Below are 15,483 nucleotides of genomic sequence, written 5' to 3' on the forward strand. Positions count from 1 at the left end.
GATCAATTCAATTAGCTAAAAAAAGAAAATGAAAATAACAATAGGAAGAAAATGGTAGATAAGAGAAAAAAGTAGAAATTTACTTACTATTTCAAAATTTTCTTTACTTTTCAAATAAAGTAACTTATGGATAGCTGTAAATTTTTGCTAAGAAATATTTCTGAAAATTTATATTCATAGAATTAATTTTAATTAATACAAAAATCATATAGAATTGCCAAAAAAAAGAAAAAAAGAAATCCTAATTTGTTGCTAATTTTAATTTCAATAATGAAATCCAGATTTAAATTCAGATCGAATTTTTAAGTTTGAATTAATTTTAGAAATTTGTGTTTCAAGTTAAATATGACATCATTGCGCTCATAATTTTGAAAATAATTGAATTACAAATATTTTGAACATATCAAAATATCACTTTCAAATTTAATTTTAATTTCATTTTTTTGCTTATTTAATTTTTCTAAGCATTTTCGTGTTTCATTTTCTATCCATTTGCTAATCACAATAAATTATATTTTAATTTATGATAATAATGATAAGCGATTTCTTCAATGCCATCTCAATGTCATTCATTTAAAGTTATTACAATTTTAACAATTTGTCATATCATTTTCACTTATCATTTTTATGCAAATACAACAACAAAAAAAAAGAAATACTCACTAAAACAATGGAAAAATTAACGCAGTAAATTTAATAAACGTAAGTGAATGACGTAAATATCACAACAAATTATATATAAATAAATAAGAAAATGGAATGAGTTGATCACATATGATCTGATCATTAAAATAATTCTAGAAATTCTGTCGTAATCGATCGAAAAAAAAAAAAAACTTTTCCTGATTTTATCATCTAATCAATCATATTTGACGTATACGCTGAGTCATTACGTGACACTCGTAAGGAATGAGTTCGAATTCTGATCACATTTCATTCGTTATGCACTTTCTTCACATAATTTTCATCACTTCACTAAAAGGCAGCTAAAATTCGATACATTGATGTTTGTTCTCTGTACCTTACACTTTTCAATTAATGTAACAATGAATATTTGGACGGAAATATTCGAAATCACGTCAATTCTTCTGTTATACGTGAAAGATTTACGTGTCGCATTGGAGAAGACTGTTAACAGTGATTACGTTAACGTTAAAATTATATATATGTTATAAAATGTATATTTCAAAAAAGAAAAAAAAAATGAGGTGATTTCAAACCCTCAAAAATAGTTTTTTTTTTTTTTTTTATTTGATAGATTTTTAATTTGAGTTAAAAAAAAAAAAAAAAAAACACAACGAAGAAAAATGTAAAGAGACGAATGTTTATTTTGATAATCCTTGTCTTCAAAATTTAAATTTTAGATTTACTGAATTTACTAAACAGAAAGAAAAAAAAAAGAGAGAGAGAGTTGATTTATATGAAAAGATAAAAATGAAAAATTAGAGTTGCAGTGTTTATTTTCGTTTCATCTCGTAAAAGTATCTATCGTCGAATACTAATTCATTATTAGTTGAAATAAGTAAAAATGTTTATTAAATTTGATTTTAATTTAGATCGATAAGATATCAGAGATTATTCTGATAAGATATTCAAATCGATATATATAAATATATTTGCTTCCTTCTTCCTTCTCGCATCAATTTAACAAAATTTATTTTTTCCTACTCTATCAAAGTGGCAGACATTATTATATTGTGCTAAACAATTTATGCCACAATGTTTAAGCTTAAGCTTATTTATTTCACACAACAATGAAACGTTTCTGGAAGTGGGTTGTGGATCAAAAAATAAGTACCATCCGAAAATGGCAATCAGTTATGCTTCATCTGGATCGTGATCAACATCACGGACGACGTCTGAAACCGATCGGTGGTAGTGATGATCAGTTGGAGCGAAAGCAAAAACGAAATTCAACAATTGTTCAGGAGGAGAATAATGATTATCAATCGAGTATTTCATTGCAAGATTTTGATATTGAACATTTAAATGAACCTGTTGATTTTGAAGAATTTTTTGAAGAATCTTCAGTTGCTATCGAATCAGCTTTGGTAGGTATTTTTTCTTGATTACTTTGTTTTTTTTTTTTTTTTTTTTTTTTTTTCAAATTAAGTAATTATCATTTTTACATTTAATTTGAAAAACCTTTTCAAACTATTACAATATTTTGTTCAATACCATATATTTTTATCAGTGAAATTTTTATAAAATTGTATAGATTTTAGAATTTTAACTATTTGAAATTTGAATATTTTAATTAGCAAAGTTAAGATTTCAATTTGAATATTTTAATCTGAATTTAAAACATAATTAATTTTCTACTGCTATTTTAGCATATTCACTCCATTTACTGTCTCTTCTACCACACAGCAACTATTAAATAAATTTATCACTATGGTTACTGAAAAATTGAAAGGATAATTTCAACGAATAATTGAGAATTTTAACTGAAATTTCATGAAACTGTCAAATTCTGTTTCCTTTTATCAGAAAAATTACATAGAAATATAATTAGAATGGATTTTTTTTTAAACTGAATTGATTTCGATTTAAATTAATAAAGTGGTAGTTATCTAAAAAAGAAAAAGAAAAACTTTTCTTTAGATTTTCTCCCATTGATAATATAATTAATTAAATCATTTCTAATACAATCATCATTAAGATAAAAATTTCTAATTATTTTTTAATTAATCTTATCATTTTAATTTTAAATATACTTTGAATGATATCAATGATATCTCATAAAATTTTTTAAAAAAAATTTTTTTCATTTATAACATATATTCCATAATTTTTTTTTTTTTTTGTTTTTTTGTTTTTTTTCCATTTTTTCTTTTTGAAAATATAATTTATTTTGTTAAGGAAATGTATTATTGATTGAAAAAAACATTCTGTTTCATTTTTCCATCAAATTCTATTCGAATTAAAGAAAAATTTTTAAGAACGATTAGGATAAGTAAGTGAAATTGAAGCACTGTTATCACTGCAACGGATAATGTTTTAAGTATTGAAAGTGCATCTTCACTTACAAAGTGAATGACGTTTACGACAAATGGCACAAAGTATTTGTTTGCATTTATTGATGAGTGGAACGAAAAGATGAGAGAAAGAAATGGAAATTTTAGGGATTGTAAAAGATTTATTGACTCATACATGAAAATGAAGTTAAATTTTTTTTTTTTTTCAATTAAATCTATTCCTCCTCTACTATTTGCTTTTTAATAATAATAATTATAATAATAATAATAAAAGTAATAATAAAGATAATCTTATTTCTCTACTATTTACTTTTTAACAATAGTAATAGTAGTACAAGTAATAATAATAATCTCTAAACAATATATACTTCATTTCATTGTTATTTTTTTCAAATGAGATTAACAATGGAAAATTATCCTTAGAAATTGAATAGAAAGAAGCATTCGATCAAAATAACAACAGCTTAATTCTTATTTATTTCTAAATTTCTTACAGAATGTTTATTATTTTGCAAATTGTTCAACAAATCACTCTCAATTATTTCGGGAATAAAATTATTTGATTTATTCGTTTTTCTTCATAACTAAATAATTATATTATAATATTTTTTGTGATAATATCAATGATAATAATAAGTTCTATATTCAAGGAAAAATAAGAAGGAAAATTTTAAAATTGTTAAAATTATTACTTCAAAAGATCAACATTTATTATTTATATTTCAAATGGTTAGCTAATTAGTTCTTAGTGATTCATTCACTCATTCATTTATTACTTTTATCCATTCTTTAATGACAAAATAAAGTTAATTCTTTGTGTTATTTTGCTAAATTAGCCAAGCATTAATTGATTAATTAATTAGCTAATTAAATATGCAAGCAGAACTTTTTTAAATCTTTCCTTTTTAATGGCCATGAAATGTGGAAAAAGGAAATTTGAATTTACAAAATTTTTTATTTCCTATTTAATGATACTTTTCTTTTCTTTCCTTACATCGAAATTTTAATGGAAAATTATTTTAAAAGCAGAAAGATTGTTTGCTGAATGTGAAAAATGTGCTTCAGAAGTGATAGAAGTGCTGGAAATTAATAATTAACTTTGCATTTACTCTGAACTTTTACAGTACTATTAGCAATGAGGAAACTTAAAAAGTATGATTTATTGAAAAAATCATACAAGCATTAATGTGAAATAAATATGCATGACCTTTAACCTATTAATAACAAATAGTCTGAATTTCTCTGTTTGTACGGTCTGAGATACGCTTTTAACCTATGATTTGAATTAATAGTTGAAATTTTTTCGGTAATAATTGATGTGAAAGCATGCGCAAAAGTTGAGAAAAAGCAGGCGCAGAAGTTGAGAAAAGGCGGGCGCAAATGGAGGGAATTGCGCATCTGCTACATTTCAGTTTTGATGCATGATCCGACATTGCAAAGATGCCTCGTGCTGGGATCGAACCAGCGACCTTCTGTTTACGAGACAGACGCTCTGCCACTGAGCTAAGGAGGCTTCCAGCACTCAACTGCAACTTTTTATTTTAATATAAGATTTAAGTTTGTAGTAAAAATGTAAATGAATTCATTTCAAGAACTAATTACTAAAAACTAATTTATATACTCAAAAAAAAAAAAAAAAATTAAATTAAAAAAAAAAAAGAAAAACGAATTTTACAAGAACTAATTAATGCATTATCTTGTATGGCGCCAATCTTTAACTTTTTGTCATTTTTGTCACCGTTCAGTCATTTTCATTCATTATCTATTATATCGGAGGGATGATGGTTAATTGTATATAATATCAAATTACTATTTAAACAATAAATTTTATGGAATAATTTTAGTCTATTCTGAAAAAAAAAAAAAAGAAATTACTCTATTAATTAATTTTAAAATTGTTAATTAATATAATTGTTTCAGGAAAAAAAGCATGGAAGTTCAGTATCAACTCCAAAAAAATTATCTGCAACAATGGAATTATCATCTACTCTTAGGTGAGTGTATTTTATCCTTTTTTTTAAAATATTTCAAATAAAAAAAAAAAAAATTTGTTTTTTCTTTTTCATTTTATTTAAATTGTTATGCAATAATTTAAAACAAAATTGTATTAATTTTAATTTCTAGTCTTGATAACCCATCAGAATCCTTTCAACATGATAAACGATCAAGAAAACCGACAATTTTGGTGACTAATATGAATAACGATTCCACGTCAGTACTACTTTATCATGTCCGATTTACGATGTCTTCAAGTTCTTTTATCTTTTTGATGATAGTATATTGTTTAAAAAGTTGTAACATTTGATCATTTGATCAATCAATAATCGATCATAATTTAAAATGATTTTAAACAAAATAATATTTATTATTTTATTATTAACAAAATATAATTTTCATTATTATTTCTTTCATAACATTTTTTTTTTTATTGTATTATAGTGAAGTGGACGATGAATTTATTAGTGGTGAATTCGACGAACTTTCATCTTCTCCTCTTAGTACAAATCGTAAATATACGATTAATATTCCACAGGTTTATTCATTCTTTCTTGCATATTCTCAAATTTTAAATTAATATTTGAAATTTGAGAAATTTCAAATATTGTTTTTCTCTCTCTTTCCCTCTCTCTCTCTCTCTCTCTCTCTCTTGTTTATCACAAAGAGAAAAATTAATGCTAATAATTCATTAGTTTTCATCATTTTTCAATAGTTTTATTTGTTTTGTTTAACAATTTCAATTTTAGATGTCAAATGAATCGTCCAATTTATTGATAACTGTAAGTAATGAAAGCACTAATACACCTTCACCTCCATCTATTTCTTCCAATCAATTATCTTTGACAAATGACAATGCTTTGACATTAGACGATCAACAAGCAGCAAAATGTCGTGGACTATCATTAGCTGGCACAAGTAGTACTTTACATGAAAATGAGAAAGAAAAATTAGCTGAAAAGAAAAAGAAAACATCGTTACAAAATTTGCGACTTTGTAATATACAGGTATTATTAATTTATTATTGTTTATGCTAATTTATTATTTCTACATTTTAGTTTTAAATATTTTAAAAAAAAAAAAAAAAAATGTCTTTAAAGAATGTGTCAATTCCAATGATCTATTTGATAATTTTGAAAAGTGTAAAATTTGATTACTTTTTAATTTTTTTACATATCAAAAAATTGATGTTTTAATTTAATTAATATTTGCTATAAAATGTTTTTTCTTTTGCAACTTTTTATTACAAAATGAATGTATTTTGTGATAAAGTAAAAGAAATAAATGAAGAAAAGTATGAAAAAAAAATTGAATATAATAAATGAAAAAAAAAAAAAGAGGAAAAAAGTAAAACTAAACTTTTAGGTAGAACATTCATTAAGTAGACATCGTTCTACCGAAACATTGCCTTCTCTTACATCGGCACAAATTCACTTAATACGAAATATTTGGCGACAAGTTTATATCACAAAAGGTCCAACTGTAATTGGTTCAACACTACTGCATGGAATATATTTTAAATCAAAGAAAATAAAGGATCAATTCTTTAGATGTCCTTTTCCTCATCGATTTCCCAATCGTGATAGTTTTAATAAAGCACATGCAAAAGCTGTTGGTGAAATGTTGGATAAAGTAAGTCTTCTGATATGCTTATCATATGATAAGAAATGCTAACAGCTACGAAGACTAAAAGCAATTAAGCAGATTTAATTAGAATGATAAAAGAAATGCTTGTGATAAGATAAGAAATGTTAATAGCTGTTAGTAGAGTAAGAAATAAAATTAAAAATAATTAAACAAATTTTCAAAATAATTAAGCAGATTTAATTAGAATGATAAAAGAAATGCTTGTGATAAAATAAAAAATATTAACAGTTACAAAAACTAAAAATAATTAAGCAGATTTAATTGGAAGAAAAAAAAAATGTATCTTTTATATTAATTTAGTATTATTGTTGATCAATTTTTCTGCTTAAAAATAACTTTAACTTATTGTATCTTCAGATTAGATTTCTTCTAATTAAATTTGTTTAATTATTTTGAAATCATTTCTGTCTGCCATATTTTTTTTTTATTGTTTTCCATTTAATGATAGCTCATAATAAATTATTGATAAGAAAAATGTTGAAAATTGTCGTTGCTTAATGTTAATTTTTTTTTTTTTAATAGAATATTTGATTCAATTATAATTTCATTCCTTTGTTACTTGCAGATTGTTGACAATTTAGAAAATTTAGAATCAATGTCTGGATATTTATTTTCTATTGGTGTCACGCATGCAAATGTTAGTTAAATTTTGCAAATTTTATACACAAACATTTTGTAAATGCAATTAATTTTAAGTAAGAATTTATTATCAAAATATTGTTGAATTTTTTACAAATTATAATAATAGTTTGATATTAAATTAGTCTGTAAAAATTGTATTTGAAATATTATTATCATTAACACAGGTGATGGTACTTTTCAGTTAGCTCGGCGACAAATATCGAAGGAAATTTGGAATTTAATGGCAGAAGCATTTATCGATTGTACCTTGGATTGGGGTGACAAGAAAGGTCGTACGGAAGCTTCAAGAAAAGCATGGGCTTTTATAATTTCATTTGCTATAGAGAAAATTAAACGAGGACATTTACATGAAGTAAGCATTTTTAAATTTTATTAAAATTTCTTTTTTTTTTTTTTTTAAATAGAATGTTTCGAGTTAATTTCATTGTAAAATTATGCTAAAACACTGCAAAAAAAAGAAAATTTTTTTTTCAATCTTTTGCAAATATGTAAAATTTTTGTTGAAATTTTGTTGGATATTAATAGATTACAGTAGTTTTCAAGAAATTTGAATTAAAGAATTAATTTTTTAGAGGCGGCAATTAGCCTATCATAGACGATCATCAACGGTTGTACCATTTCAAACCATTGCGCCAGTTCCTTCGTTACCATCTTCCGCTCCAACTATTCCATTTTGGAAAACCACCGAAGAATCTGACTCACATATTTAAATGTTTTAAACTGTATTTAAAGAAAATAATAATAATAATAATAATGAATACTTTTCTTTTTTTGCTATGCAATAAAACACGCAATCAATTTCTGGTTGATTTCATTAAAAGTAATTAAGATATAATTTAATTAAATAAATTATTTCCATTCTACATATTCTTGTTTGGAATTTAATTTCAAATTTAATATAAATTAAGTGAATGCAAATGACAATTTGCTCTCTTATTAAAAAGGATGAAAAGAACTTCTGCACAATGTTTCTTTTTTTTTTTTCTGAAAGCTGAGTGCTCAATTAATTCAATTTTAATTCTATTTAAGTATTTATTTTATGAAGCAAAAAAAAAAATGGGAAACTATGGGAAAATTTAAATATGACAAGAAAAAAAGAAATTCATTTGCCTCCAGGAAATTTAGTTAAAACCTTTTGTTATAGAAATAAATATTTAAACAATATCAATACAAAACAATTTTTATAATCACACCTAAAATGCTCGACCATCATTTAATTTATTTTAAAATATTAAATTTTTAATTTATTGCTTACAAATTTTTGAAAATTGTCAGATGCGCGCATTTTACCTTGTGTCGTTAAAAATTTTCAAAACTTTTCTTCTAAAAGAGATGAAAGATTGCTATTTGAATAAATTGGAATTAAGAAATATTGCAAACATTTTGAGGATATTTAATGATTTCTGCTTCAATCAAAAATAATAACCAACAATGTATTTGAATAAATTGAAAAGAAACTATTTATAATTTATGATTTCAATTAATGAAATTAAAAAAAAAAAAAATCGTTTTGCTAAATTTAATGAATAAAATAGAAAAGAAAAAACACAAATGATTGCTTTCTGGAAATTTCATTCAATTTTATGCAGAGAAAAATCTAAAAAATAACAAAAAAATTGGTGTGATTGCAATTTATTAATTTATAATTTTTTTTCCAACTAAGAACTTTTTAATTCTTTCTTTTTTTTTTTTTTGAATAATTTCTATTATTTAAATTTTAGCTTCTTCTCAATTCTCGACTTTCATTTCATTTGTACCTTTTGTACCATATTTTTATGTAAGTATATAAGTTTTATCCTCAAAAATTCCGCTGAACAAAAAATTGTAAAAAAAAAATAACTAATTGTAATTGTATGTAAGTTAGGAAAAAAAAACTAAATATATCTATTAAATCTACTATAATATAATACATTTGAAAGATTTCTTTCAAAATTAACAACATAATTATTTTCTATTATATATTACTAACTATTAATTAAATAAATATTGTATAGCAAATTACTAAATTAAATTTAACAAATGCAAATTTGTTTTTTTTTTTTATCACTTTTATACATTCCTATAAATACTTTTTCATTGTCCTAAAAATTTGTTTAAATTTCAGTATCAATTAATGATATATATATTCGTATGTATGTGTCATTTTAATTCACAGAAATTCCGCTGGACAATATTTATGAAAAAAAAAAAAAAAAAAACAAACAAATGACCAATTGTAATTGTATGTAAGTAAATTAAGAAAAAAAAAAAAAAAAAAAAATGATTGAAATGGCTGTAATTGGTGTGAAAAAAAGAACATTCCAATGTTATTTTCTTAACTTATCGATATAATAATTTCAATGATTTATGTGAATTCCCATTAACCTGGTTAAGCTTTTTTTTCTTCTCATTTCATTTACTGAATATTTTTCCTCTATCTTTCTTTCTCTCTCCCTCTCTCTCCTTCTCTCTCTCTCTCTCTCTCTCTCTCTTCTGGTCTCAATTTAACTCATTTCAATAAAATCATCATTGTGTTATAATATAATTTACAAATTATTAGTTGACATGATTTCATGTCAGTTTATTCAAATTTTTCATTCGTTTCACAAATAACTCTGAACTGACTACAATATACTGTTTACTTTAGATTATTATCACAACAAATTGGATATGATGGTGGCATTTGCTATCATTTCTTGCTTACTACTTATTAATATTGTTAGTTTTTTTGCATAATTGATCTAATCATTTTGAATTAAATTTAAATTATTAAAATTTCCATACAAGTCATCTGGTGCAGGTGGTCTAGTGGTTAGGGCATTCAGCTTTCACTTGCGGTTGCTGGGTTCAATTCCCGCCAATGACGAGGCGCAGTTTTCTGCTCTGGACTATCTATCTTGTTGAATTAGGTCTTGGTTTAATTCAAATCGTTTGAAAAAGGAGAAAAAACCTTCGGGAGAATTTTTCAATCGCTGATTTCATTGAATCATAGTTGTCTTTGCATAAATGAACTTCTGGGTAAAATTTACTTAATTTAATTCGAAATTTAAATTTTTAATTACAAATTACAGCAAATTAATTAATTTTCAAGTATTACAAAATTAATATTATGCTGAAGTACAAATGAAATACAAAAATAAAAGCTAATACAATGATAATTCTTAAGAAATTATTGAATTAATATTTAAAGATTTTTGACCATTTCATGTTTTTGCAATGAGAGCCATAAAATCTAATTACTAAGTCATATTAGCATCATTTAGACGTGTCAAGATTCAATATCAGATGTTAGCCTGATCGAGAATAGTGTTGCTGGTGAACCGGAAGTGGAATGCGGTTTAGATGGTATTGAAATTGATGTGATTACCACATATGCATTTTTTGGCAGATTGTATGTTCAGGTATCAAAAAGTATAACTTTATTAGCATTCAATTTTGTCAGATATTCGGTGATAATTTAGTTTTTGATAGAATGTTCCAGTTAGCACTTAGAATCACTGATAGTGATTGATCTGTTCGATCATAAAAATTGATCACTGTGTATGAATATTACCTTGATAACACTTATCGAGATAGTCTGACATAAGATAAAACTGAAAAAAACATTTTAATCATTCCACATCGATATTTTTGAATAATTAATAAACAGAAAGAAATTATTCATTATTATTATTATTATATCTTCTTGAATTGTACTCTTAATTAAGTAAGTAATTTTGAAAGTTTCAAGGGTGAAAGTGATAATCCTAATTGTGTAACATCATATTTTGGAGAAGATCAGCAGTTAAATAACGATCAACAGCTAAAATTTTCATTGAAATTTGGTGAATGCAACATGCGACGTCAGCGCACGGTACTTTTTAGCCGATTTCTTTTTTTTTTTTTTTTTTTTTTTTTTTGAAAATCTATTTCATAGATTTGGTTTATTTTTCATAAAAAGTAATCCATAATGGGATGAAAGAATCTAAATTCATTATTCCTTTATCAGTTACACATTTTTTTTTTTTTGTAAAATAATTCGATAACAGTAAACAAAAGTATTTTATTGTTAATTCGCTTGAAAATTTCATTTCTTTTTTTTCTCGGTAAAATTTAATTTTAATTATTTAATTCCATGGCAGTTTATTGCAATACATTTCAAATTTAACTTTAAGTCAAAGCTTTTTTTTTTTTAAAGTTATTTAAGTTCCTTCTGAAGTGTTATCTTTTCATTATCAAAATTATTTTCCTCTTTTTCTTTTTTTAATCTTCGATCAGCTTTTTAAACATTTTATGAATTGCAAATTGTAATTAATAATATTTTTTTTTTGTTCCAAATTTTCGTATATTTTCAAATTTTAGTTGAATCCACGTGGTGTTGTTTATACGTTTACACTCATCGTATCATTCCATCCGGTATGATATTATCCCAATTTTGTTTTCAATAATATTTTTAAAATTTTAAAAAATTTTAAGTATTTCTCTAAGTTAAGCTAAATAACGAGAATTCAATCGAAATTAACATCTTCTTCTTAACTTAAATTTTTGATTGCTATAAAATAATATCAGAGTTGAATTTAAGATCTTCGAGACAGAAATTGATCGAGCATATCAAGTACGATGTTTTTTCTCTGAGTCAGTTAAAGCATTAGAAGTTACATTAGGTGTTAGGTAAGTCATTTATGTTTAACTAAAAAAAAAAACTTTTTTAAATAAAATTTATAAGATTTTTAAAAAAAAATTTTTTTCTTTTTTGCCAGTTAAAAATCTGCTAAAAAAAAATTTGTTGTTTAAAATTTATAATTAAATGTTTGTTTGTTTGTTATTGCTTCTTTTTTTTTTTTATAATTCAATGTTTTATTCTAATATCTGAATCATAGCTAATTCTGAAAAGAAAAAAAAACATTTAAATCAGTAAATTTTTTTTTAAAAAATTGAATTGAATGAAATGTTTAATCTTTTCTCTTCCATTAAATTATAATTTATTAAATTTTTTTCTCTATGAAAGTTAAATAAATTAGTGATATCACATATTCATAAGTATTTAGTCAATTAACAACGCAAATTATTGCAAGAGAATTTACTCTTCCGACGTGTATGTACGAGATACGTGAAAGCCGTAACGGTCCATTGATCAAATTTGCGCATATCGGTGATCACGTATGGCACGTATGGCATTGTGATTTAGGTTAGTTGTAAAAATGATTATCTTTCGAAATTAATTCACTTTTTTTCATTACAAAAAATATTATCTAATCTGAAAATTTAATGAGATTAATTAATTTGTTGCTAAAAAAAATTAATGGAAAGTTCAAATTAATTAATTAATTTCATCAATTTATCCTAAAAAAAAAAAAAAAAAAACCTTAAAACTTAAAAAATTTTTATACCAAATTTACTGCAATAATACTAAAATTAAGAATCTGGTGCAATATATGGTATGCTAATTCATTCATGTTATGTTGATGATGGCCAAGGCAAACATGTCCCAATTGTTGACAATAAAGGGTCATTTTCAAAAATTTATTTTTCTAAAATTTAAAAGTTTTTTTTTTTTTTTTTTTCAATCATTTCCATTTTTCTTTATGTTTCAATTTTACATACATCTAACAACGTTTTTTCATTGCAAAATTTTAACATTCTTTGCAATTTCATACATTTTACTTTTTTTTTTTTTTTTTTTTTTTTTTTTGCATTAAAAAATGGAAAAAAGTATTTTAAATGTTTTTTTTTTTTAATGTAATGAAATTAATTTAGATGTGTTTTGGATTCTTTATTATTATCTGATATTCAATATGATGATCAAGCTATAACAGCATATGCAAAAACACGAGTTTTTAAATATTCTGATAAAATTCAATTGTATTTTACGTGTACCGTGCAACTTTGTGTGAAGAATGATGGTGGCTGTGATGATGTGACAGTAAGTTGACAATTTTATAATAGAATGAAATCTTATGAGAATTTTTTGATCCGAATGCAAGATTATTAATGCAAAAATGATGTAAAAATTTAAGCCTAAAAATGTAAGAGTAAAATGAAATAAAAAAAATAAAATTAAAATTTATTAAATAAACAGTGATAATAGTATTGTGGATAATTATTTGATAAGATTCAACTATATTATCAAAATAATTCTAATTTTGTTATAAATGAACAAATCCGCTCTTACTTTATCTTTCTTTTTTTTTTGCACCAAACTTTGAAAAGTAGCAGAATTTTTTTTTTTTTTTTTTTGTTTACTTTTACTTTCAGCCACCAGTTTGTGAAGATGAACTTTTGACACAACTACCAATCGAATATTCTTCGCCAGAGCGTAGTTATTATGATGATCCATCACATTTTCAACATCATAGTATTTTTTAAGATTCTCAGAAATTTTGCCAGTACTTTTAGTATGATGGATATGATATGAGAATATGATGAATAATAATAGTAATTAATAATAATAATAGTAATAACAATAATAAATAACAGTAATAAATAATAATAGTATTTCTCTTATCAATAATTACAAATAATAATAATAATAATAATAATAATAATAATAAATAACAGTGATAAATAATAATAACATTTCTCTTATCAATATAAGTAATAAATAATAACAAGAATTAATAATAATAGCACTTCTCTTATCAAAAATACTTAACTAATACTTACCTATGTCCTCAGTAATACTTACCTATATCCTCAGTAATACTTACCTATGTCCTCAGTAATATTTACCCATGTCCTCAGTAATACCTGTGTCCTCAGTAATACTTACCCATGACCTCAGTAATACTTACCTATGTCCCAAATACCTAAGTAATCATTATCACTTACATCATAGCAACAAACATCATTTTGATATAATTTGACAGTTATCATGATAATTGGTACCTTATCATGATAACAGCAATTGACTGATTTTAGAGATCGAAAAAGAATTCTTTGGACCCATAGATGGGGAGCGTAAAAAAAACACAAGAAATTTGCATGTGACACCACCGTCACCATTGCAATCACCACTGGAATTTGGGTGAGTTTTTTCAGACAATCAAAAATTGTCTTTCATAATTCTTTTTTTTTTCTTCTTTTTTCTGCGAAATTTCATCAATTTCTAATTTTATAAAATTTTATGAAAATAAATTATATTAAAAATGTATATATCTCATTTAGTTTCCTAAAAACTAGCGCTGTACCACGTAAATTACGTGTTCAAAGAGAAATTCGTCGTGACAATAATTTGAAGAAGCAATCAAAATTGTCAAATACAAAAATGAAAATTGCTGAAACAGATCTTACGGCACATGTTATTGTCTTTCCAATGATTGAAATTTCACCTTCAAATACATCTTCAAATGTTAATAAAGGTAATTTAATTAACAAAACATTAACATTAAGCAAAATAAAAAAGTATGATGGACAAATAGTAAAGATGAAAATGACAGAAAAAAATGAAGAAAGAAAGAGAAAATTCGGTAAGAAAACCGGAAAAAAGAAAAGATCAAAGAAATGTTCGCTTTTGAAGGACGTTCCTTTTTTTTTTTTTTTTTTGTAAAGAAGACAAGTTTTTGAAAAGGTGAAATGATAATGAAATAAATTGATATGCCAATCATATCAATAAGTGATAAAATATTATCAAAATATATTTTGATAACATTTGATTAAGCTACGATCGATTTAATTTATTGTATGAATTAATTGTCTTTTGTCTTTCTTTTTTTTAAATTATAAAATTAATTTTTATTAATTTTAGCAATAAGCGAGGAATCGCATATTATTTCAATTTGTCTTTCATCATTGGATATGCTTTTACTTCTTGGTACAATAATGTTTTTATTTGGTGCATCCTGTTTGATCACAATGTTATTTATTAGACATAAACAATTCTGTTGTATTACTTCAGTTATGGATGATGATGGAATATGCAAGAAAAGGCCTACTAATAATAATAATAGTCTTTGGTGAAATAAAAAAATATTTTTAATAGTTGAAAAAAAATTTTGAAAAGTGTAAAAAAAAAAAAAAAAAAAACAAATCTTTACTCTTATTTAATTTAATTTCAGAAATTTTTTGAATTGTAAACTAGATAATATTGTAAAATACGATGGGTTTTCTTTACAAATACTTTCAATGATTTCTCTTTTTTTTTTTTTTTTTTTTTTTTTGTTTTTTAATTTAATGCTAAAAATAGTGTGAAATAAAAGTTTTATTTGTGAACAAAAAATTTTTGAAAATTTAAAAATAATTTCGTAAATGAAAAAAAAAAAAATAG

General features: G+C 23.8%; 2 protein-coding genes and 1 non-coding gene across 3 annotated transcripts; 2 read left to right on the plus strand and 1 right to left on the minus strand.

Moving 5' to 3' along the window:
- Window positions 1-1,754: 1,754 nt before the first annotated feature.
- Window positions 1,755-7,972, plus strand: Bma-glb-8 (Globin family protein; the record flags this gene model as incomplete). Its single annotated transcript, XM_043079629.1, has 9 exons — window positions 1,755-2,051; window positions 4,899-4,972; window positions 5,103-5,189; window positions 5,418-5,511; window positions 5,723-5,980; window positions 6,339-6,605; window positions 7,186-7,257; window positions 7,444-7,614; window positions 7,835-7,972. The coding sequence occupies 9 exons, from the start codon at window positions 1,755-1,757 to the stop codon at window positions 7,970-7,972; spliced, it is 1,458 nt and encodes a 485-aa protein (XP_042935563.1).
- On the minus strand, window positions 4,420-4,491 carry Bm14605. The gene has a single exon. It is a non-coding gene; the product is annotated as a tRNA-Thr (tRNA).
- Window positions 7,973-10,101: 2,129 nt separating the features above from the next.
- On the plus strand, window positions 10,102-15,176 carry Bma-cutl-7 (Uncharacterized protein; the record flags this gene model as incomplete). Its single annotated transcript, XM_043079630.1, has 12 exons — window positions 10,102-10,150; window positions 10,527-10,642; window positions 10,972-11,094; window positions 11,583-11,636; window positions 11,803-11,891; window positions 12,269-12,408; window positions 12,641-12,728; window positions 12,978-13,143; window positions 13,476-13,575; window positions 14,139-14,244; window positions 14,385-14,578; window positions 14,965-15,176. 12 exons carry the CDS (start codon window positions 10,102-10,104, stop codon window positions 15,174-15,176), a joined length of 1,437 nt encoding a protein of 478 aa, XP_042935564.1.
- Between the last annotated feature and the right edge of the window lie 307 nt (window positions 15,177-15,483).

The sequence above is a fragment of the Brugia malayi genome, assembly GCF_000002995.4.
Source record: "Brugia malayi strain FR3 genome assembly, contig: Bm_v4_Chr3_scaffold_001, whole genome shotgun sequence".
Lineage (NCBI taxonomy): Eukaryota > Metazoa > Nematoda > Chromadorea > Rhabditida > Onchocercidae > Brugia > Brugia malayi.